This window comes from Trypanosoma rangeli, assembly GCF_003719475.1.
Source record: "Trypanosoma rangeli strain AM80 chromosome Unknown Tra_15.4_contig_00163, whole genome shotgun sequence".
NCBI classification, from domain to species: Eukaryota; Euglenozoa; class Kinetoplastea; order Trypanosomatida; family Trypanosomatidae; genus Trypanosoma; species Trypanosoma rangeli.
In genome coordinates this window covers 12,940-33,915 of record NW_021705907.1, presented here as the reverse complement: position 1 = coordinate 33,915, position 20,976 = coordinate 12,940, and the positions used below count along the sequence as shown (strand labels likewise).

Below are 20,976 nucleotides of genomic sequence, written 5' to 3'. Positions count from 1 at the left end.
TTGGAAGCGCTTGCAAAAGGGCGAGGGGGCGCAGAACTGTTGCTAGTGCATTTCTGTGGCTGTTTTCCGTGGCTATGGTGGCTGGAAGGGCGCGTTTGTTTGTGGGCCAGCTAAACTTTGAGGCAACTGAGGAAGATGTTTGTGCCCTTTTTGACTTCTACGGGAAGGTGCTTCACGTAAATATACTTCGCGATAGAGGAACCGGTCGTAGCAAGGGCAGTGCATTTGTGGAGTTTGCCTCCACGGTGGAGGCCGACTGTGCGATCATGGCTCTCCACAACCGCTATAACATGGAGCGGGAGAAGCCACTGCAGGTATCGTACTGCGGAAAGTCCGAGGTAATTTCGGAGTACGGTCGTGAGCATGCCCTTAGGCTTCATCGCGAAAATAGTGCGAACCCTGCCCCGCCTGAACGGAAAATTCAGCGATGAACGGAATACTTTGGAGGAGCAAGAGACGCGTTGTAGGTAGGCAAAATGCGTTGGTTCATTCACGATGATGACTGTGTTAGTCTGTGCAGTGATGAGGAAGTGGTGCTTACGACGTGTTCTAATGGTTATTCTTGGTTTGCCGTTGATTTTATTGGTAGGTGTTGCGATATGTATACATTGCTTTATTGAGGATGTGATTGAGAACACTTGTACTTGTTTTTTTTTGTGTTTTTTTTTTTGGACGGCCAGGCTTTCTTTTCTGCTACATGCTTGTACGCTGTGATTCCAGACTGAAAAGGCGTATGTGTACAAATTAAGGGTTAACAGTCTTATGATAATTTGCTGAAGTTGCTCGCGTTGAGAGGAGAGTAGGTGTGCCGGTTTGTGTTTTCCTATTTTTGTTTGATTTTGGTATATATATATATATGTTTATATATTACCATTTAGTTGTGGATTGTTTCCTGTTGCGTTGTTGAGGGGTTGGTAACTTTTAGTGTTTTTGTTTTATTTATTTTTTTTTCCTGTTTGTTGATGCACGTGTGTTTACGGTGTGAGGGAAGTGGGGGGGTGTTAGTCAGTGCCCTTCAGTAGCTGTCGGGTTTCTCGTCTTGTGTCTTTGCCTGTGCGTAGCAATGTCTCGACGTGGCTTCCCGGTGCACCGCGAGCGTTCCCCCGAGAACGTGGAGGAGCGAAGCAGTCGTCCCAGGACGGAGAACCGAACGCCTGTCACTGAGCTCGGCGTCCCACCGTTGCAGAGTGTGGATGAAATCTCGGAAGAGGCGCTTTACGCCGCGATTTGCCCCAGCGACGGGGAACCACTGCCCCCTGGATGGGAAAAAGTTGTGTACCACGGCACTGTTGTTTATCTCGACCATGTGGCGCGTGAGGCGCATGAAGTACGGCCATGGGAGGTGTGGCAGCGGCGCTCAGAGGCGGCGCGCTAGCATCTCAGTGGTGTGACGAAAATGGCGGAGGTGTAGGTTGGCTGACAGTGAGGAATTCCTGCGTCGGTGTCGGTGCTGCGTATGCGGCTTGGCCCTGGCAGAGGAAGGAAAAATACCTTAAGAAGAGTGGAAAAATGAAGAGAAATATAATGACGCTGATTATCATAACACCAGAGTTTCCCTTTTTAGGTGCGTTTGTGTGCATGTGCGTCTTCTTGCGTCTTCTTGCTTTGGCTGACGTTGTTGGTATTTCGTCTCTCTCTCCCCCCACCCCCCAACCTACGTGTTGTTGCCATTGTCGGTGAATGGGGTTTACCTGTTGTGCTTCAACTTCCCTCATATACTTGTTTATGGGAATGGAATTTCGCATGTCATTTTCTTTTTTAGTCCTCTGTGTTTAGGTCGTCGTAGTAAAGGATAAATCAAAGCAATACACATACGCTTACATTCTGGCAAAGGACGGGGTTTGCGAACGAAGGGAGAGTTAAGAGTCAACACAGTGAAGGAAGGCAAATAGGGCGCGGCATCACATACACAAATATTAAGAAAATTAAGAAGAGGGAGAGAAAGAATAAGGGTGAGAGTCCAATAGAGGTAGGGAAAGTGAGAGAGAGAGATCTTCTCTTGTTCCCTCAATCTGTGTGTAGAATGTTTTTGATTGATCGTGAGAACTTTTTTTTGCCGGCGTAGTTGCTGCTTTCCTTTATGTGCGTAGCTTGTGCACTCCTTTTCTCTTTGCTCACACCGCTCTGCAACTCCCACTTTTGGTGCACCCTCTCTCTTCTTTGTGTGCATTCTCTAAGCATCTTTCTTTTGCTAGCCCCAGTGCACTCTCACCCGTTCAATTTGCAGGCAACTGCTCGTGATAACGACCATCGACACAGATCGCGCGCATACAAGGTGGGGGAGGGGAGGGGGGAGTGCGAAAGGGAAAACCAAGAAACAGAGAGGAGGGGAGTGGGACTGCGTTATTGCCCCATTCTTTTTCCTTTTATTTTGCCAAGTGTGCTAGTGATCGAAAGTAGGTGTGGGCCGGGAGGGGTTGCATTGCTCGATTGTTGTTGTTTTTTGTAGGGTTTCTGGGTGTGTGTTTTTTGTCGATGAACTTCAGGAAACTCACAAACTTCTGGAGAAAGGGTGGTACGAAGGGTGCCGAGAACAGAGACCATGGCAACTCCACTTCTCTGCAAGGAGCTCCATTACATCAACAGCAGCAGCGAGCGCAAGGGCAGGGCGCCATGGGACCCTTTGAAAACAAGCAGGCCGCATTGCAGTATATTGTCGGTCTTTTGGAATCTGCCGAGAGAAATGTTTTACCCATGTCCTGCACACACTCTAAGAAGGATTGCACGGGTTCCGGGATGATCACGTGTGCCGCAACAGCAGAGTCGTCAGCTAGTGTAGTGCCAACTTGTTGTGGAAACTCCACGAAGGAGTACATGCATGCATTGAGGCGTGAACGGGAGGAGATGCTGGCCGCGCTTGAACTTTGTCTTCTTGCAGTACCAGAGGAGGTGACAGGGAAGACTGGTGTCTGTGAGACGAGAGGCGCAGCAGATGCTCAGGCAACTGCAGTGGATTGCTCCGAAGACCAGGCAGCGGTGTCCGAGGAGCCTGCGCTAATGCCTGAGGTGCCGAATAACGATCTCCAGGATAATAATGACGCAAGGATCATTACACAAGAAGCCTGGCGGTGGTTATTGCATCGAATAGTTAAACTACTCTTTGAGATGGACTGTTATATTTACGCTGATGCGATGATGCAGTCTCGGCAGTCGTGCTTAATAACGACGCCGCTTGGTTTATCTCCTCCAACACCTTCCAAGGTGCCTTCTGATCGCCCTAAGGCCTCTCTGACAGCTCTTGTGATAGACGACGGCGAGATTCCAGCTTTTGAAGCCGTTCAACGAGCGACCCCGTCTAAAAAAGGGGCGTCACTCACTAGTTCTAAAATGATTGGAGAAGCCAACAATGAGGCCAAACTGAATAAGTTCCGGAACAATGAGGAGAAGTTGGCTTTAGTCAACTCCCTCACCACATGGATCATTATGCAAGACATCTTGCAGCACCAACTTAGGCAGCAAGATTCTTTTGTTTCCTTATCCGTCGAGCTTCTATCACCAGCTACTGAAAAAAAGACGGCATCTGCTATTTCAGTGCATTGGGAGAACGTAGTCGAAGATCTTATGAGGGCCTTGGGAACCAGCCAACGAAAGACTGCAGAAGTTGTCATATCACTCTGGATGTTGCATGATGCTTCCGGTAATGAACTTGTTCAGTGTATTCTACAATACCCTCAGTGCCACGTCAGTACCTTGCCAGAGGGTAAGCCGCAGGTTCCATCAGATACAGCCTTGGTGAACAAAACTTCTGAGGGTCAAACAGTCCATCAACACACTACTTCATTAATGGAACGCGTCGTTGATGCCATTGCGCTGGATGACCTTTTGGAGGAGGTGGAGAATGTGTATGAACAAAGTGTCGTCCTGACCTGGGTGGCCTATATCGAAGAGCAGTCATCTGTTTCAATGATACCGAAGACAAAAAATCAGGATGTTATTTTACCCTTGTTTGATCTTTGTCATTGCCATAATATGGCCGCCTATGCCATATGTTCGCCGTACTGGAATGAGGAGAAGCGGCAAGAAACGTTGCAGTTACTCCGAAAAGCATGGGATGAAATGCATGAACCAGCTGTAGTGACCGAGACGAATAACGAGCGTCATTCCGCCCCTGTCGAGTTACTTGAGTTCCGAAGCATCTGTGTAGATGTGTACGGTGGCGTCAATACTGCTCTCTCAGTGGTGGGAGGCGGGGTTAATGGCAGCGACGTTTTGCCGGAGGACCAACATAAGACGTCATGCGTGTCTCAGTTATCACCGGAGAGAGTAACAACTGTAAGTGATGTGGATATTCAGTCTTCCCGCACATTATCAATGCATTGCATGCATGCAAACTGCACACGGACCGCTATGTCAATGGCTGGATCCAGGCATTCAGCGTTTGAAGAAGATTTGTTGCCGTTTGTGACGCAGCAACTATGGGTCGTTGTTTTGCACCTGCGTGTAGAACAGTGTTTAAACATCTCTACTCCACGCCTTCAGGAGGCAGAACTTTGCGCGCATGAGGAAGGTGAATTCTCACTGGCGGGTTGCTCGTTTTCTTGCAGACAAAGTGCTCGCGAGTCCCTTGTGAAGCTACGCATTGCCACTGGGATTTATCCTGACGCTCTCAAGGCTGCCCATGCTCATTTTGCCCATGCCAAGAAGGAATGGTTATACGGGAAGAAGGGCTGCGGATGTGGCTTGAAATATTTGAACTCCATGGTGCTGCTAGCACAGGTGCAGGAAGTGTCTCGCATGGACACCTCGATTCTTGAAACGGTCCAGCTCGCCCTTCCACAGGCTGAACTTTGTGAACAGGCGTTTCATGAGTTTACCTCGGCATCTGGCGCGTCTGTGGTGCGCCACGCTGCACTTCAACATGGCGTTCGTTGTGCAAAGCTTTTCCTTCTTCGGACCATCTGGCGTGCCTACCACCGCATGGATGACACCACCAACACTGCCAAGTACTTTGAACAGTACTTGGAGTGTGTAAAATGTGTTCGTCGGTCACGCCGAAATGAGGACATGTACGCTGCATTGAAGGAAAGGGGCGAACAACTTAAAGTGGAGAAACAATACGGCAGCGTGGTGCTAGCCTTTCAACAGGCAGTTGAATGCGCAAAGAGTATGTCCCAGGTCTTATCAACAGCACTACCCGCAACAGCAGCAGCAACAACAACGGTAGCGAAGGTAACGGGAACGGGTCCCGATGCTACTGTTCCTGATGGGACAGATTCAGGCTGTTTAAATGCAAAAGAGCGCGAGGTGGACGCGCTTCGCCGCGAGGCGGAAAGCGAACGCAACCTCGCCCTTGCCTACGTGTTGCAGGCGGAGCACGAAGTTAACGTCCGGTGTCGCCGTCAGCAGCTCAGTAATGCGGTAAACAGCGCGTATGCAGCGCAAAATGCGCTGCAACGCTGCATCTCTAAAGTGAAGCCCCCCTCTAGTCGCACACTGGTCGACGTCACCGCTTCCCTCGTCGTGGCCGCAAGGGCACTGTTGCGTCTTGGACAACCCAAGAAGGCCGCACTTCTACTGGAGCCGCTCATTGAGGACAAATTGAACTCAGCCTCTGTCCGCCCACCTTTGTGGTCCGATGCGTTACCGGATCCCACGCAGCTCATCTCAGCCCGGGATCTGGAGGAGCGCATAGAGACACTCCAGTTGAAGTTCAAAGCGTATGATGTTCATACACAGTGTTTAAGCAAGTTTGACGGGGAACGCGCATGTCGCGAAATCACACGTGTGCGAATTTTTTTGAAAGAAGTGAAACTGTGGGCAAGCACACAGCTTTCGATCTTTCAACTTAAGGCGACGGTCTTGAAAGAGGAATTTCAGACAATGCTGTTTGTGAACAAACGACTTCTTACTGAAACCTTGCTTACGGTGAATGCACTGCAGCCTACTATTACGATCACTTGTGGTGATGCCTGGGCCATGCTAGGTGAATGGGAAAAAGCACTGCAAGAATATTCAAACGCTCTTGCCATGTATGCTGATAGGCATGGTGAAAACATGCATGGATATACCAATAGCAGTAAATCGTATCTGATAGACACTGAAAAGGAACGGGAAAGAGTATGGAATAATTACTTTGTAGGGGAGTCACTGGTTTTTGCAAAGCTTGCTGAGGTATACTCCGCGCTAAAAAAGCCTAAAACGGCCATTCACTATTATCGTCAGGTTTTGGATTACGCCTCAGAGGCGGGTGATGCGCTGTTATTGTACAACGCCCATATCCGACTTGCCAGACTGTATACAGCTACAGACGAGACTGGGGAGGCGGAAGCGCACTGGGCAAAAGTGAGTGCGCTTGCAAAGGGGTATGAGGATCAGGAGATCAGTCGTGAAACCATGCGCAACATCATTGCTGCGCAACGTGCGAAATGCAAGTATGCGGATGTGATTATTACGGCAAAGGAATTGGATACATTGGCATCCGGCGCGGAGGGTGTGGACGCTGCTGCAGATAAACGCTTTGCGCTGGAGGCCCTGGCTGGCGCTTACTTGCATCTTGGACAGTACAAGGAATGTATTGAAGCCCTTGACGAACGGGAAAAAGTCCAATGCAACTGTCGGCAATGGAAAGGAATCTTGTTTAATACACGAGCTCGTGCTCTTCTTGGAGATGGAGAGGTACAAAAGGCGATTAATGTGCTCATGATTTGGGACAGTGAAGCACGTCAGGCGCGGAATTTGGTTGAAGTGGGGCATGCCAATGCCGTTCTTGCCCTGGCATATGCCACATGTCAACGGATTTTTGAGGCGAAGCGGCATCATGAAATTGCTCTTTCAGCCTTTTCAAAGGTTTCAAAGATAAATTCAGAGGATCGCAATGCGGTAGCAGACTCGGCACGCTGGCTTGTGCACCATTTTTATCTGAACGACGAGGAAGTGCTGCTTGTAGAGAAGACCAGTCGCCTCTCCAGCAGCAAGGCCAACCCTGGGACATCCTCTGCTGTTAGCAATAGCGCAACTGGTGGCGATGAGTTTCAGGTGAAAGCTGTGAGTGGGGATCTTAATGTTCTTATGCGGGAGGAAGAAAAACGTCTAAGGAAAGTACAGGAGTTCGCTGGTGTAAGTGGTAATAGCACTGGCACATATGCCTTACGAGAAGAGGGGGATACCGAGGGGTTTTGTTTTAACGGCGACAACGATGACGATGATGATGAAGAAGTAGTGTCAAATAACTCCTTCGATTCAGATCTCATCGCCATTCTTGACGGTGGGACTCCCGCAACCACCAGCAACAGCAAAAAGGTGACGCTGACGCGCACGGGTCGGATAGACGACATTTCAGCTCCTGTCGAGAAGTCCACTGCACGATCGGTAGCATCCACGGCATCGACAACAACGCCGCACCTGCGGTCCCTTACGACCTCGATTGCAAAGGTCTCGCTGTGTAAACGCCCAGCATTTGTAGAAGGCGAGATTGTTGCATCACCTGAGCGGGCTCAAGTGGATATTGCGGAGACCGTACTAGAACCTCCATCCTCTGCAGATACAAGAGTACAGACACTTTGTTTTAGCCGGGCTCTAGAGATCATAGAAACAGTCACGCAGCTGTCACTCATGCCACTGCAGATGCGTCAGCGCTTAATTCCACGCAACCCAGCTGACGCGGTTGACCTTGCTCTCTTGGCATTTCCGCGATGCACGTTTGTATTTTACTTTTTGGAGTTCGCCACGCAATATGTTGCCATTGTTCGCCCCGCCAGACGTTCTTTTTTTCTTAGACGCTCTGTGCAGGCATACGCCCTGAAGGATTTTCACAAGAAACAGCTGGCACCGTCTTCAACACGAGAAGCAGCATCTTTGGCATGCGCTGACTCGTTACTGTATTCATCGGGAGAACGTAAGGAAAATCGACTCTCGGCAATTGCCTCCTCACTTGGTTCATTTACACGACGAAGTCGGGCTGGTTCTGTAGATGTCTCATTGGGTATACCAGATCTAGCGGCCGAATCAGCAGTTGCAAACGAGGAATTCCAGCAATGCTTGCATGATCTGCATGAAGATCTCTGGTCCCCTATTCGAGGCACGCTCCGCATGGCTCACTGCTTTAATAATGAGGCTGAATGTTTTGTTTTTATTCTTGACCCGACTTTGCTGCACGTTCCTTTCCCTGCGCTGCATGGCTCTGGTGTGACCGCTGAACCCTTGGGCCAGCAGTTCACAATGGTCGTGGCACCATGTGTTGCGCAATTTCTTAGCAGCATGCAGCACGAGGAAGATCCATGCTTCCTTAACGCCCCACAGGAAGATATCTGTGTGTTTCTCCCAGAAAAGACGGTGCGCTGCATATCATTAGTGGATTCTGTGTCGTCAGGGAACCTGCGAGCAGATGTTGTGGCCTCTCGTAAGTCATCGGTGGCAACTACGAGGAGCTCTGTCACTGCCTCGCTGGATGGCCCGCATCTCGGTTCTGCAGCGGCGCATCAGAGCCCAGAGAAATGCCGCCACTGCACTTTTTATCACTGGACCTCATTTACTGGATGTACGCGTAAGGAAATAATATCGGCCTTCTCGTCACCTTCGGCCCGGGCCTTAATGGTGCTGTGCGATCCTGTTAAGCACATGTTTAAAGTTGCCGATGGCATGGTGCGTTTGGAAGATCTGACACGCGGCCGTCCGTATCTCTCGGAGTCGCTTAATCTTGTAGTTGTTACGAATGATGCCTCTATTGCCACATCGATTGAGGAGCCAGGAGTGGCGGCACGACTATGCCTTGATCATGGCTGTCGCCGCGTCCTACGGATCGATCTTTTGTCTGGTGCGAGTATCACGGAGGACCATCAGCGGCTTGTTCTAATGTATCTCGAGAAGCTTCGGCTTGCGCTTGAGTGGCGTATGCGTTACCCATACGCACTGGCGTTGCGCATGACACAGGAGGCAGCGCGGCGTTTACAGTTTCCCCCGCTTATTTGGGCTTCACTTACGCTGGTTGGGGCATCGTGAAGAAGAAAATAATGAAATGTGCAAGGCACCGGGAAGAGGAATCACGCGCATATGGATGGAAAGGAGGTTGTCGATGTGCTAAAAAAAAAAAATCTATTTCTGTGTGTTTATGTGTGTACCAGTCTCTCTGACGACGTTTTGTTTCGCGCGTCTTTTGTTTTTTTCTCAAAGTATTTCTCTCTTTCTGTCTCCTCCTCTCTGCGTACTTCTGACCCTCTGGGTGGGTGGGTGCACGCGAGAACCCCTTAGCTGCAGCGTTTTTTTTTGTCTATTTTGGTCGAACCACATTTCTGTATACTTTGGTGAAGAGGAGAAGAGAAAAGGTGCTCAATTTTTTTTTTTATGCGTTTGACATGATGGTAAGAGGCATGCGACCGCAACGTGCCGAGAAGTTGCAAAGAAGTACATGGAGGGTATACTTTCTTCCAAAGCGGTGGGGAATGAAGCGTGCTGTCAAGTCCTCCGCCTTTTTCTTCCGTGTTGGTTGGCACTCTCTTTCCTCCTTTTTCACCCATTTGCTCTTTTGCCCCTGTGATGGGGGTGAGAGGGGGAGTTGTATAGCTGCTTCAACCACCGCTGGTTCATGCCGTCTCCCTTTTTATTCTTCTTCGCTTTTTGATTTGGTTGAGTCCTTTTCAAACTCATTCATTTGGTCTGCTACGAGCGATGAGCGCGGCTGTGGCCGATGAGGCAAGCGCGCCGCTTAAGATTGAGTTTGACAGCAATGTAGAGCTAACAATACACGGAGCTTTTCTTCCTACTGCACGGCTGCTACAGTGTGACCCTGCGGCGCAGCTGAGTGTGTCCACGCTGCGCAAGACAATGCCTGCTCGTGGCGCGACTGCTGGAGGCAGGTCGATGACAACGAGTACTGTTGCAACTGAGCATCATGTCGCCTTCACGCGGCGGCAGTACTTTACGTCAAAACCAAACTTTAATGAGACTTTGCGTTTTTTGGTTCCCGGTGCGAGGGTTCACTGTCCGACCGGAAAGGGATCACTGGCCAGAGTGCAAAAACAGATGGGCTTAACGACTGACACGCTTGAGGATGAACAAGGTGTGGAACAGCGCGTTATCATCACATTGGAGGATGCGCAGGGTGAGGCTTACGGCCAGGCAGTGTGTCCATTTATGTTGCATGCCCCGAGCAGATCCACACAGCCGGTACGTCTCATGCTACAGCCACGCAACGCACACGACAAGTTTGATCCGCTGTTTAAAAAGGATGTGGCAAAACTTGTAAAATGTGGCATGGATGACTTTGGCTTTGTGACGGTATCGTGGGACGTCTCACTTTCCCCGCACGGAGGTGCCCTCATCACTGCGTCACCGACATCTGTGAATCAGCCAATGTTCCCTGTGGGACTGGTGCTTCGAGCGACGTGGCTTGTGCCGGGCCACACATACCAACGTGGCACCCAGTATACTACCTCTGTAGAGTTTGGGGGGCAGGATCGTTTCGTGTTTGACGGGGCTAACCCGTTATTTCTTACAATACAGAACGCAACTCAGCTTGAGCGGGCAATTATTCATTGCACCATTCAGAACGCAATGAACCACACCAACGCCTACGATGTGGCGGTGACGTTGCCCATACAACCCATGGCTTCATTCGCTATGGAGCGCGATGTGTGGTGGACGACTGCTGTGCGCACCGCCCGCGGGACGGACTTGGGACTTCTTTTTGCTTGCATCCGATTGGTACGCCAGCCACTGGGAGGCGAAACGCCCATGTGTGCAGAGGAATACTGTGGTCTCATTAATGATCCAGCGCACCAGGCGCAGTACGCGCATGTCGCGAGGGATTGGGGTAGACCACCACCGGATGTACCACCTGGAGCCTATCAACCGATTTTCTGGGAGTCAGATCAGCATATCACACGAGCGACGGAACGGCGATGGAAGCGAGACTGTATTATGGAGGCGAACCCTTCCATGGTGCATGTGCGGCATTTGTTGGATGTAATAATGGGACGCGCAGCACTTGATCCTGGTGTGGCGCGTGTTCTATCTGTGTTTTTTAACCAGGCAGAACCCGGGTTTTCTCCAAATGAGCTAAGGCAGTTTCTTGTCACTTGTACGTTTCATGTAAGGACTATGACACCGCTGGAGGCGGCGCGCTTTTGTTTTTTTGCGCTTCGTTGCGACATGGAACAAGCCATTGCAAGGGATGACGTGATATTTATACTTGAACACGCTCTTATTGGGCGTACCATTGAAATGCCTGAGATGGAGGTGCGACGCCGCGTGGTAGATATCTTTGGCGACACTACGTATGTCATTTTTGAAGACTTTGTGCGGTACTTTATTCATAATTATGCAATGTGGTACGCCTTTGGGGTGCCTATCACGGTGAGTGAAGAACGTTCAGGGCGTGGCAGTGATGTGGCTCAGTCCCCCACGCTGCAACCTACACAGATGTCAGCACTGTTCAAGGCGGAAGGGCCCAATGCGAAGACCCATGCAGCACCCGCAACAAGTACCGTTAGTTATAATAACAGCAAAGCTGCGGCGGCCGCAGTGGTGGGACAAGCAGCTGCAACAACGGCAACCGCAAAAGCTGCGATGCCACACGATGAAGGGGTTTGGCGTACATTTATAGCTCGTGTCCAACACAGCAACAAGGCGTTCAGTGTTACGGCGCATGTGAATGACACCATTTCTGACGTGATGCTGATGGTTCAGAACAGCACAGGCATTCGTGCAGCATGCCAGGAGTGGCGGACAGGGGGTGTGGCACTCGACCCTAAGTGCAGGCTGGAAACCACCGAGCTCGGTCTCGGAAAGAGTGAAGTTGCTGCACCAGAAGTAATCATCATCGCGCGGGATGAAGTCGTACGCCTTGTGATGGTGTACAAAGATAAGGGTTTTCGCTGGGATGTGCGTCTGCCTGCCACTGAAAGGGTACTAAAACTTCGTGCTCTGGTGCAACAGAAGACCATGATACCTTTGACACGATGTGTGTTACAGGCCCACGGCTCGTTTCTGTTGGATCGGCATCCATTGATGCACTACAATCTGCAGGATGGCGATGTTGTCACCATCACGCAGGAGTAACTTAAATCACACTCCATAGAAATAGACTGGAGGAGGAAGCAACGCTAAGTAAAGGATAGAGAGAGGTAGTAAAATCAAAAGAAAAAGAATCAATACTATGCCTGCTTGTGGCTCTTGTCGCTGTAAAAATAGAAGGAAAACATAAAAGAAAAAACGAGATAAATATGGGAGTGAGAAGTGAGCCCAGGTCGCAGATTCATCTCCTTCCTGCTGGCGTACCTGCACTCCCTTACCTGAAGTTACGTTTATTCAATGCGATACGTGTCACCCTGAGCATGCTTTGTTGACATTTCCCCATAGAGCAGTAGCATCGTGAATGAACACAGATAGCGAGAGAGCGGACATAATTCTCGTAAGTGTTTTTTTTGTTTTTGTTTTGCATCTGTGTGTTTCAGTGTTAATCGTTGTTGTTGTTTTTTTTTGGGTCTTTTTTTCTTTTTGTCTCGCTTCCTCTGTTTTGCTGCAGGTATGCGTAGCTCCTTTTTGCTCTCCAGGCATCTGCACCACGTATGCTGCGTGGTGCAGGCGACAGTGAGGAATGAGTTTTTTTTTTTTTTGGTTCTCTTCCTCGTCTTATGATATTCATGCGTCTTTGGCCTTACTCCTGCGAGGGGGATAAAAGAAAAAGTGTATGCGCGTGTGCGTATCTATCCTACTATGGCTCGTGTTTGCAGCTCTGTTCTCAAAAATATTAGTTATTTCTTCCTCTGACGAAATTGTACTGGCTTGTAGTACTAGTGGTGGCGAGGGATGGTGGTCAGTGTAGCTGTTGCTCTGGCCAGTAATAGCGAAGCCATTTTGTGGCCAAACGGAGCTTATTGTTTGCGCCTCGGGCAGTACTCCAGGTATGCAGGGGAGCCACGCTGGATGCCCCAATGAGAACGGAGTACAGTACGGTGTACTCTTCCTCACAACGTCCAACTGGGACATCTCGAGTCTCCTTGGATACTGCCTGCCTTTTACCTGTATGATGCTTTTGGAAATTGTGCGGCACGTGGTGGTGGATCCCATGCTGAAATGGTACTTGTAACCACTGTGAAATCATATGTAGTGGTGACACACACGCGTCACAGATGTCAGACAGCTTGGCGCAATACATCAATTGTGTTCCTTGTATTTATTCTTCATTTTTGGAGATGGATGTGCAGAGTATAGTTTCCGTGGTAATCATAGGCTTCCTTGCACAGCTTGTGCTGCCGGCAACACTCCATGACTACTGCTTGGAAATCACCGCCCGTAGTGTCTCATTGAAAGTGGTGATGATGGGATCCGATGAGGCCGTTGTGCGGGTGTTACAACCCCCAGTGTGGTACTTCTAGAGACCAAAAGTAAAAGTTGCCACCAATTTGTGTTCAAAGCATAACGAGGAAAATTCACATTTTTGCCCAGAAACACCTCACAGAGAATCATCGAATAGGCTATTCCACATTTACCACAGATGTCTCCCGGCCATTACTTGCTTCTGTAGGCCTGTCTGACGCAGGTAAGGCTGGCACCAGTAGTGAGTCTTCACATTCATTCTATGTGCAGGCAACGGAAGATGAAAGGACCGCATGTTGGAAGCCAAAACCATTTCACAGATTGTTTGTCAGGCACAAAGAGGTTCTAACAGCTGTGGCAACACCAGCAACGGTACCTGCCACTGTCACGGCACCTGTGAGTAGTGAAGGTACTCGGCGAGGGGCAGGCATTTTTTTATCTTTTTTTGGAATAAACCACGGAGGCACCTTGGTCACATAGAAGTTTGCAGAGACTTCTGGCAGAAATCCCAGGCGTGCCTGACCTTCGATCCTTTGTGAATTGTGCCGTGTTGTGTCTATGACTAATTAGCAGCTTTCGTCAATGTTGTTATTCCCCAAAGCCCCAGGTGAATTTAAATTTATTTAACAGCTGACGGGTACTTGTGTGGATGTGGGTTATGATCTTTAGCTTAGTTTGGTATGCACGGCAGATTCTCATTATGGAGAATGTGGACTTGCCTCGGGTGAACTTTGTTTATGCCTTTCTTGAGGAGGAGGCATTTGCTGCTTTTACTGTTGGAACGTTTCTTCTTATAGCTGGTTTCCTGGCGTTACATCGTCTTCATCTTTTTGAGGAGTTACTTATGACTTTCCTCACCACCCCTGTGACGGCGACACGGCGTACGTGTCGTCAGATTCTTGTTGAATATACTTTGTGGTACGCCAAGTATCTCATTGCCAACCTTGCAAGTGTTACCCCCGTCTCATTTGCCGTCTTGATGTTTTTTTTTTTTTCAAACGCTGTGTCGGGTGGTGGCCATGGTCCTTTTTGGGGGATCTTTTGCACACTCTTTTGCCATATTTAAATTGTAATGAAGTACCTGTGGACAAATTTCATTCTCGTTAATAACATTCTCCCTATCGATGAAAAGGAACATTGTTTCCCATGTTCGTATTACGTGGTGCTTGAATTTCAATTGGTGGCACTGTTGACTTGTTTTCTTGGGAAGCATTTGCATCGTCGTATATTTTTTTCCGTTACCCGTTCTTACAATGGTGGGAAGCGCATTGTTGCGGCATGTTGAGTTGCCGCGTCAGCGACTTGTGTTTCTGAGTCCTAGTATCGTCTCACACCACGCATTACCTCTGGGAATCGTGTATCAATACTCACCTCTCATGTTTATTATTATTATTGGGGCAGTGTTCCACTATTTATATGAAGCGCTGCGGCAGCGTGCGGAGATGCTGAGCATGTTTGGATTGATTTTTTTTAAAATGATGTATCGTATTCATGAGGGAGCTGTCACAGTGGACAGGGTAAGTTACTGCCTTTTGGAACGCCTGCGAATGCGGCGGAAAGGGATTTTTATTGTCTGGTGTGTCCTTGCCATCACATTGTTCTGTGTTCTCAGCGCGTGGGTCATTCACCGGGATGATGGACGGGGTTTTTAATTGGTGTCTGAGTGATAGCGTATGAAACGCTTATTCTTTTTCCGTGGTATTTTGCGCTGTGCCCGTTGATGGCACCGCATCTCGCTTCTCTTTGGGTACGGTGATATGTTGCGCCCCATCTTCACACACCGCTTATGGTCTGGCCTCTCAAGGTTGATGCCGGCCGCCTTTGTAGCGACACCCGTTGTCACAGGATTTGGCAACGCCTGCAGTTATGACGTGATCGCAATGATATTTTTTTTTTGTTTATTGTGCAAGCGTTTGTTTACATGGTGGTAACGCTTCTTGTGGCAAGGACGTCAGCACGAAACAATTGATGTGGTCAGCAAATTCATGGCATCACGTAGAATCCACTTGACGGAGTAGTGTGAAGGCAATAACGGAGGCCGCGAATACCATGCGTTCGCTGAAGTTGTCTAATCTGCTTCTTGCTACTCCGGCGTTGCGAGGCCAGCTCACTCCTTCCTCCGCAGTCCCATTGGTTCTGACGCTACAACGATTAGGAGAATGGAGAGCATGTCTAGAGTGGTGGGACTCCCTGCTGCTTATTCCCAAGTCCTCCGTCACTTCGTATACACACAGCAACAACTCCGAGTTGCAGCGGCATTTAAAGTTGAGTAGGTTACGTTGCCGCTTGTGTGGCTCGGGGCGGACGGTGGTTGGAGGTTCTTGCATCCATGAAGGACGTCAGCGTGCACAATCCGCCACTTGCTGTCCTCTTTGCCCTCTGTGCATTACGCGTTGAGGGGGAGTGGCAGGGTGCACTGGAACTACTTGAATGTAAAAAGGAAGTATGGGAAGGCTCTTCGGTGGATCTGCAGGTAAGAGAAGTGGTGACGAGGCAGAACGCAGAGAGTTGGATTCCGCTTGATAAGCTTCGGTTCACTCGATCCCGCTACGAGGCGTGAGTACAACGTGAGGTGCGACCCATCGCAACACATATACAAATATTTATATAATTAACTGTAGATACCTCAAGCTATAACTTTATGTATCGGTGTTTCTTTCGCTTTTTCGGTTATTGTTATTATTATTTGTTTTAGTTGTGTGTGTGTGTCTGGACTGCTTTGCAACACGCATTTTTTTCTTGTTGTTGTTGTTCTTCAACTTTTTATTTCACTTCTTTGATGCTGAGATGCTGCGGTGGAGGCAGAGCTTATTATTGGCTACGGCAGGGGTGGCAGGGTGTACTCCGTGCTTGGGGAATGACAAGAAACAAGGGACAGGAAAAACGGGTGTCGTTTGCCTACGCCTTGGTGACAGCTGTGTGGCCCGCAAACATCAGAAAAAGCACGGAGAGCAACAATTCACGTGACGAGGGGCATCTGCCTTCAAACTTGTCGTTATTGGAACATGGCTGTTTGGTTCACCAAACGGTAGACTCCCTCCGCTTGGAACTCGAGCTGCCGCTTGTGCTACGCTACCGCATGGTAGAGTACGTGTGGCAGCAGTGTTACCGCGTTGTCCTGCCGGATGCCACGGAGTTACCACGTCGTCCTTCCAGCGTTGTCACCACCGCTGAGGAAGACGCGCGGGAGGCGCGGACGGATTTGCACATCTCCTCAACGTCACTTCGGATCATGGACGGTGTGAGTCTGGACAGCTTGAAAATTATAGCGGAAACCGCCCTTGTCCTTCATCCATATTCGCGGCGACTTGACCCAGTGACACGCCCCATTATCGCGTTCCTCCGGCACACGTGCACGCTGCAGCTGAGCCGGCGACAAAATTGTCTGATTGGTCTTTTACCGAAGCTTATGGAGATTCTCATTTTGTTATGTCACTGCCTCGAACGCGGGGCACTAAGGTTTCTGAATAGAGCTGGCGACGACGATTCTTTTCACAATAGCCGGGGTGGTGGAAGTCATTCTCCATCACTGTCGCTCCGCTCTAACTCGCTTCGCGACAACGCTCGAGCTGCAAAAGCGACCAGCTTCTCCCATCGCTGCGCATGGTGGCTAAGCCGTCTCCGTTTCCGGGCAACCCCCCACCCACACCGTCTTTTTACGGATTTGAAAGAGTTACTGCTGAACCCGGGCCCGCTATGCGACGTGAAGGCGATGTACCTCCGGCACATCGCGCACCGCTTTTTTCCGCAACTGCCGTTTCTCCAACGCACTCTCGTGGCATCTGGCAGTGATGACGAAAGGAATAATGAGCTCTTTGGAGAGGACTCACTTACACAAAATGTGGCGGAAGGCGTTTACGGGGCGAAGGAGCCTGTGGAGTACTCCGGCACTGAGCTTGGCAATCTAAGGTCGTCGTGGCATAACGGATAGTAGTGAAGGTGATAATGCAGGGTGGGGGGAGAGACTGAGAATTGTATTTGCTTTTGTTTCATTTAGTTTTTTTTTGTAAGTAGGGAATGTCGCACATACACATCTTTTACTTTTTCTATTGTTCCCTTGTCAATGCAAGGTTTTCTTCCTCTCCAGTGTTCTTTTTTTTTTTGTTGTTGTTGTCATGTTTCTTTTTAGAATTGTTCTTGCTTCCACCTTACACTTGGGGAAGAACTCCACAGTATATTGTGATGACATATGTTTTTCTCTGCCTTGCAAGTTTTTATTGTGGTCGTTTTGCTTCGACAAATTGGAGGCTGTCAGTGACGCTTCTATCACCGCCGTCACTGCTCCATTTCTATTTCGGTATGCGTATGTGGCATCTTTCTCTTGTTCTCTTTATCTCTATTTTTATTTCTTTCTGGCGCGCACATGCAGGTCCATCGGTATATCAAGTACTTGGTTTGTTGACCTGTCGTGCTCCACACGAGGTACTTGCTCACGGAATGGAGAAAGACCAGACGAGTGGCGACGCGGGAACTACTGGTGCCCTGCATCTCAACGATACCAATAGCAGTAGCGAGCTGCACTCATTCAGTTTATCAGCCACATCCTCTTACACTGCGGGAGAGCTGTTGCCGGAGATCCAAACAACGACTTCTCCCACAACGGAGGAACAACAACAATATCAACATCCAATGAACGTCAGTGGTGCCCTCTCCATTCTGCGCGACGTCGTGCAACAGGTGTGGAAAGTTATCAAGGAACTCCATAAGGAGGAACTTCCGTGGCTAAAAGATTTTTTTGACCGCGAGCAATTTATTCCTCCAAATGATTTTGGGGATGTGGTTTCCCGCCTAAACCTAAACCTTCCATTTTATGCCGCAAATTATGTTGTGATTTGCTACACCGTCGTGCTACCTTTTCTCCTTTTGTACGATCCGCTGTTCTTTGCAATCCTTTGCGTGTTCACGGTTACGGTGCACAGCATCTACCTAGTTGAGAGGAAGCGACCCAAGTGCGGGTCAAAGATGTATATTGGGGGATTTTCGGTCTTGTATCGGCGGCTCGCAGATATATTTCTTGTTGTTTTGCTGCTTCTCTTTCTATTTTGGGATGGTCTTCGCACGCTGGGGCTTGTGCTGCTTATTAACAGCGTCCTCGTTCTTCCGCATGCGGTGTTGCGTCGGCCGACCTACTTTGACGACGAAGAGTTGGAGAAGCTGCGCCCCAAGATGGTGCAGTACATCATTATATTAGTCTTGCTTCTGCTGGCGTACCTGGAGGGAAAAGAGTCAGACGGGGGGCGCGGCGACCGTTGCCACGAATACAACTACCACCACAGCCACAAAAATGAGAAAGAGGTTGAGGGGAGGGAGGCGAAGGAGAAACAGGAGTGAAGGTAGGCTCAAGTCACCGGAGAAGAGAGAGGAAAAAGAAGAAAAACGAGGCTCATCACTATTATTGTATACGTTTTACGAAGTGAAACTGGAAAGGAAAGAAAGTGGGAAACGGGAAGGTGACTTTGCAACGATGCTGCAGGTGGTTTGCGTTGACTAATATGTGTTATTGTTCTTTCTTTTTCCTTGACTCAATTCCTTCAAGGTCATTCTTCTACAAGCTTATGTGAGAGGTGAGATTTTTACGTTTTGGTTTTTGTGTTCAGAGTGGCAGCGACGTCACTGTTGTCCTCATTGACTATGTGGTTATCGTTGGAATCATCATGTTTAAGTTTGTTTTTTGCCAGGGATTCATTTTTGGGTTGCCGCAGCGCTTTGGTTCGCCGGACTTCCTTCTGGGGAGGTTCTTTTTCACTCCCTTCCCGCCCCACACAGACGCCCATAAATGACACGCGGAGAAAACAGGAGGAAAAAGAAGCACCAGGAGTCTCCCAGCGTTTCCCGCCCCATTCTTCCCTTTGTGTGGTGTTATTGCAATACTGGTGATTTGCTTCATTATAATTATTACTATTATTATATGTTTGTTTTTTTAAAAAAATTTCGTGGCTTTGTACATCTTCAGTGCACTTGATCAAGAAGGTTGGTTGAGCCATTATGTCCAAGAGCAGACCACGCAAGAGTCACCCTGTCATCTGCATGGAAGATGGTATGACGACATCGCAGAGACTGCATCAGTGGGGTGCCGCGGCAGAGCTGCTATACGCAACGAACAGCCCGATTAATCAGCCTCCGTTGCCCAAGGAGCCGCATACCTTTCTCGTGGCGCGCCGCATTGCTACCGTGATGGCCCACCTAAACGACCTTTGTCAAAGGGAATCGGAGGTTTTGCTGACACCGCGAGATGCTCTGCTTGGGCTGGCGGACATCATTCGTTTTGGTCTGGTGTCATTTCATAAGGAAGTGGTATTGGGGCAACTGGACCGGGCGGGGATCACTTCCGTGCTAGCGGAGTACGTTGCCCACCGAAAGGCGCCTCAGGCAGGCATTGTGGAGGGTCTTCATGTACTCACTTGGGTGAGTGTAAAACTACGTGTTGAGATGCTTCTCGAACAGTTGCGCAAACGCCTGAGGATGGAATTGGAAAGCAGTCACAACGACAAGCGTACTGCCCAACAAGTGGCTGCGTTGCGCACTACTCTCACGCTGCTAAATGATTTTGAATCCTTTTACGATAATATTCTCGTTACATTTCCGTGCGTTCAGCTCATGGAGATCACGCCTGAGGCGGCTGAGCAGATGATGCTCATTCTTTCTCGCCAATACTACCAACTCGCTGACTGGGTGGTGCTGGTGGAGGCCAACACAACGCAAACCCCCATCACCGAGACGAAAGTGCAGCATGTCGATCGTGAGACATCAACAATGGTGCTTTACCGCACGGACGTCGCATCCTCATGGGGGCTAATCTTCAATCACAGTGGAAAAATAGTGGACATTGACACATCGCTTCGCAGCGCCTCCGATGAGGGGGAGGAATTGCATCGACTCCTTCGCTGCACTACCGAGGGAGCCAGAATAGTCGCCATAAACTCAAAGACAGTTCCAGATGTATTACCTGGTGGGGGGGAGGATATTTTGGAAATCTTTAAGAACACCACCAAGAGGAACAAGCGCGTTGTTCTTCAACTGGGCGAAGATGTGTTGAAGCAATCACGTGTACGGCAGCTGGCCTTCCTTATGCCCAATCAAGGAGGCGAGGGGTCCTCTGGGCAACGTGCGACGCTTATATTGCACCGTCCTGATCAACACATACCATGGGAATGTGCTTTTACCGATAGATTGATTGTAAGAAGCGTGCCCAGGCAAGGAATATCGATGATGGCAAGAAGATTCTTTGCGGATTACCGTGGGCGTGTCAGCCTGATGGCGGTCAATGGAGTTGAGGTGAAGACGGCCGTGCAGGCCGAGGCGTTGTGTGCCCATACAGAGACGGTTGTACTAAATTTTGTAGTTGTGACCCCCGCCATGGCAGGAGGGAGCCACGCGCCTGTGACTGAAGGAGTAGCCGTGGCTCTCAACCAAGAACAAGTTGAGCAGGTGAGGGAAGTAGCACTGGTGAATAACAAAAGCATAAGGCGATCTGGGGAACGTGCACAGAAAATGAGGATCCAACAACAAGAAACTCACGAAAACGCGGAGGATTTAGATGCAAAGGCCGATGATGCGTGCACTGCGAACGCGAATGAGGCAGAGGAATTGCTGGCGGAGCCTGAGCAGCACGCGGAAGAAGACGACGTGAAGGAGACCTACCCAATGGTCGCCGATGAGGATGCCGCAGCGGACGACACGTCAGGTATAGAGGAAAGGCCGCAGGCAACAGGCGACACACCT

General features: G+C 49.5%; 10 protein-coding genes across 10 annotated transcripts, besides 8 other annotated features; 9 read left to right on the top strand and 1 right to left on the bottom strand.

The window, feature by feature from the left end:
- Positions 1-74: 74 nt before the first annotated feature.
- TraAM80_05168 (RNA-binding protein) lies at positions 75-431 on the top strand (the record flags this gene model as incomplete). Its single annotated transcript, XM_029382061.1, has 1 exon — positions 75-431. One exon carries the CDS (start codon positions 75-77, stop codon positions 429-431), a length of 357 nt encoding a protein of 118 aa, XP_029238110.1.
- A 213-nt stretch (positions 432-644) lies between these two features.
- Positions 645-670: a microsatellite.
- Positions 671-843: 173 nt separating this feature from the next.
- Positions 844-868: a microsatellite.
- A 51-nt stretch (positions 869-919) lies between these two features.
- Positions 920-951: a sequence feature (A-rich).
- Positions 952-1,063: 112 nt separating this feature from the next.
- On the top strand, positions 1,064-1,375 carry TraAM80_05167 (uncharacterized protein; the record flags this gene model as incomplete). Its single annotated transcript, XM_029382060.1, has 1 exon — positions 1,064-1,375. One exon carries the CDS (start codon positions 1,064-1,066, stop codon positions 1,373-1,375), a length of 312 nt encoding a protein of 103 aa, XP_029238109.1.
- A 553-nt stretch (positions 1,376-1,928) lies between these two features.
- Positions 1,929-1,992: a microsatellite.
- A 483-nt stretch (positions 1,993-2,475) lies between these two features.
- TraAM80_05166 (uncharacterized protein) lies at positions 2,476-8,937 on the top strand (the record flags this gene model as incomplete). The annotated part of the gene is made up of 1 exon (XM_029382059.1): positions 2,476-8,937. One exon carries the CDS (start codon positions 2,476-2,478, stop codon positions 8,935-8,937), a length of 6,462 nt encoding a protein of 2,153 aa, XP_029238108.1.
- A 666-nt stretch (positions 8,938-9,603) lies between these two features.
- Positions 9,604-11,994, top strand: TraAM80_05165 (uncharacterized protein; the record flags this gene model as incomplete). The annotated part of the gene is made up of 1 exon (XM_029382058.1): positions 9,604-11,994. The coding sequence occupies one exon, from the start codon at positions 9,604-9,606 to the stop codon at positions 11,992-11,994; it is 2,391 nt and encodes a 796-aa protein (XP_029238107.1).
- Positions 11,995-12,751: 757 nt separating this feature from the next.
- TraAM80_05164 (uncharacterized protein) lies at positions 12,752-13,093 on the bottom strand (the record flags this gene model as incomplete). The annotated part of the gene is made up of 1 exon (XM_029382057.1): positions 12,752-13,093. One exon carries the CDS (start codon positions 13,091-13,093, stop codon positions 12,752-12,754), a length of 342 nt encoding a protein of 113 aa, XP_029238106.1.
- Positions 13,094-13,912: 819 nt separating this feature from the next.
- Positions 13,913-14,320, top strand: TraAM80_05163 (transmembrane protein NRF-6; the record flags this gene model as incomplete). The annotated part of the gene is made up of 1 exon (XM_029382056.1): positions 13,913-14,320. One exon carries the CDS (start codon positions 13,913-13,915, stop codon positions 14,318-14,320), a length of 408 nt encoding a protein of 135 aa, XP_029238105.1.
- A 187-nt stretch (positions 14,321-14,507) lies between these two features.
- Positions 14,508-14,906, top strand: TraAM80_05162 (transmembrane protein NRF-6; the record flags this gene model as incomplete). The annotated part of the gene is made up of 1 exon (XM_029382055.1): positions 14,508-14,906. The coding sequence occupies one exon, from the start codon at positions 14,508-14,510 to the stop codon at positions 14,904-14,906; it is 399 nt and encodes a 132-aa protein (XP_029238104.1).
- A 1,205-nt stretch (positions 14,907-16,111) lies between these two features.
- Positions 16,112-17,185, top strand: TraAM80_05161 (uncharacterized protein; the record flags this gene model as incomplete). The annotated part of the gene is made up of 1 exon (XM_029382054.1): positions 16,112-17,185. One exon carries the CDS (start codon positions 16,112-16,114, stop codon positions 17,183-17,185), a length of 1,074 nt encoding a protein of 357 aa, XP_029238103.1.
- Positions 17,186-17,226: 41 nt separating this feature from the next.
- Positions 17,227-17,262: a sequence feature (A-rich).
- A 79-nt stretch (positions 17,263-17,341) lies between these two features.
- Positions 17,342-17,368: a microsatellite.
- Positions 17,369-17,398: a microsatellite.
- Positions 17,399-17,691: 293 nt separating this feature from the next.
- TraAM80_05160 (putative RAB-interacting protein) lies at positions 17,692-18,585 on the top strand (the record flags this gene model as incomplete). The annotated part of the gene is made up of 1 exon (XM_029382053.1): positions 17,692-18,585. The coding sequence occupies one exon, from the start codon at positions 17,692-17,694 to the stop codon at positions 18,583-18,585; it is 894 nt and encodes a 297-aa protein (XP_029238102.1).
- A 554-nt stretch (positions 18,586-19,139) lies between these two features.
- Positions 19,140-19,162: a microsatellite.
- Positions 19,163-19,239: 77 nt separating this feature from the next.
- On the top strand, positions 19,240-20,976 carry TraAM80_05159 (uncharacterized protein; the record flags this gene model as incomplete). Its single annotated transcript, XM_029382052.1, has 1 exon — positions 19,240-20,976. A coding segment is annotated over one exon (1,737 nt), but the record flags the coding sequence as incomplete, so codon positions are not given.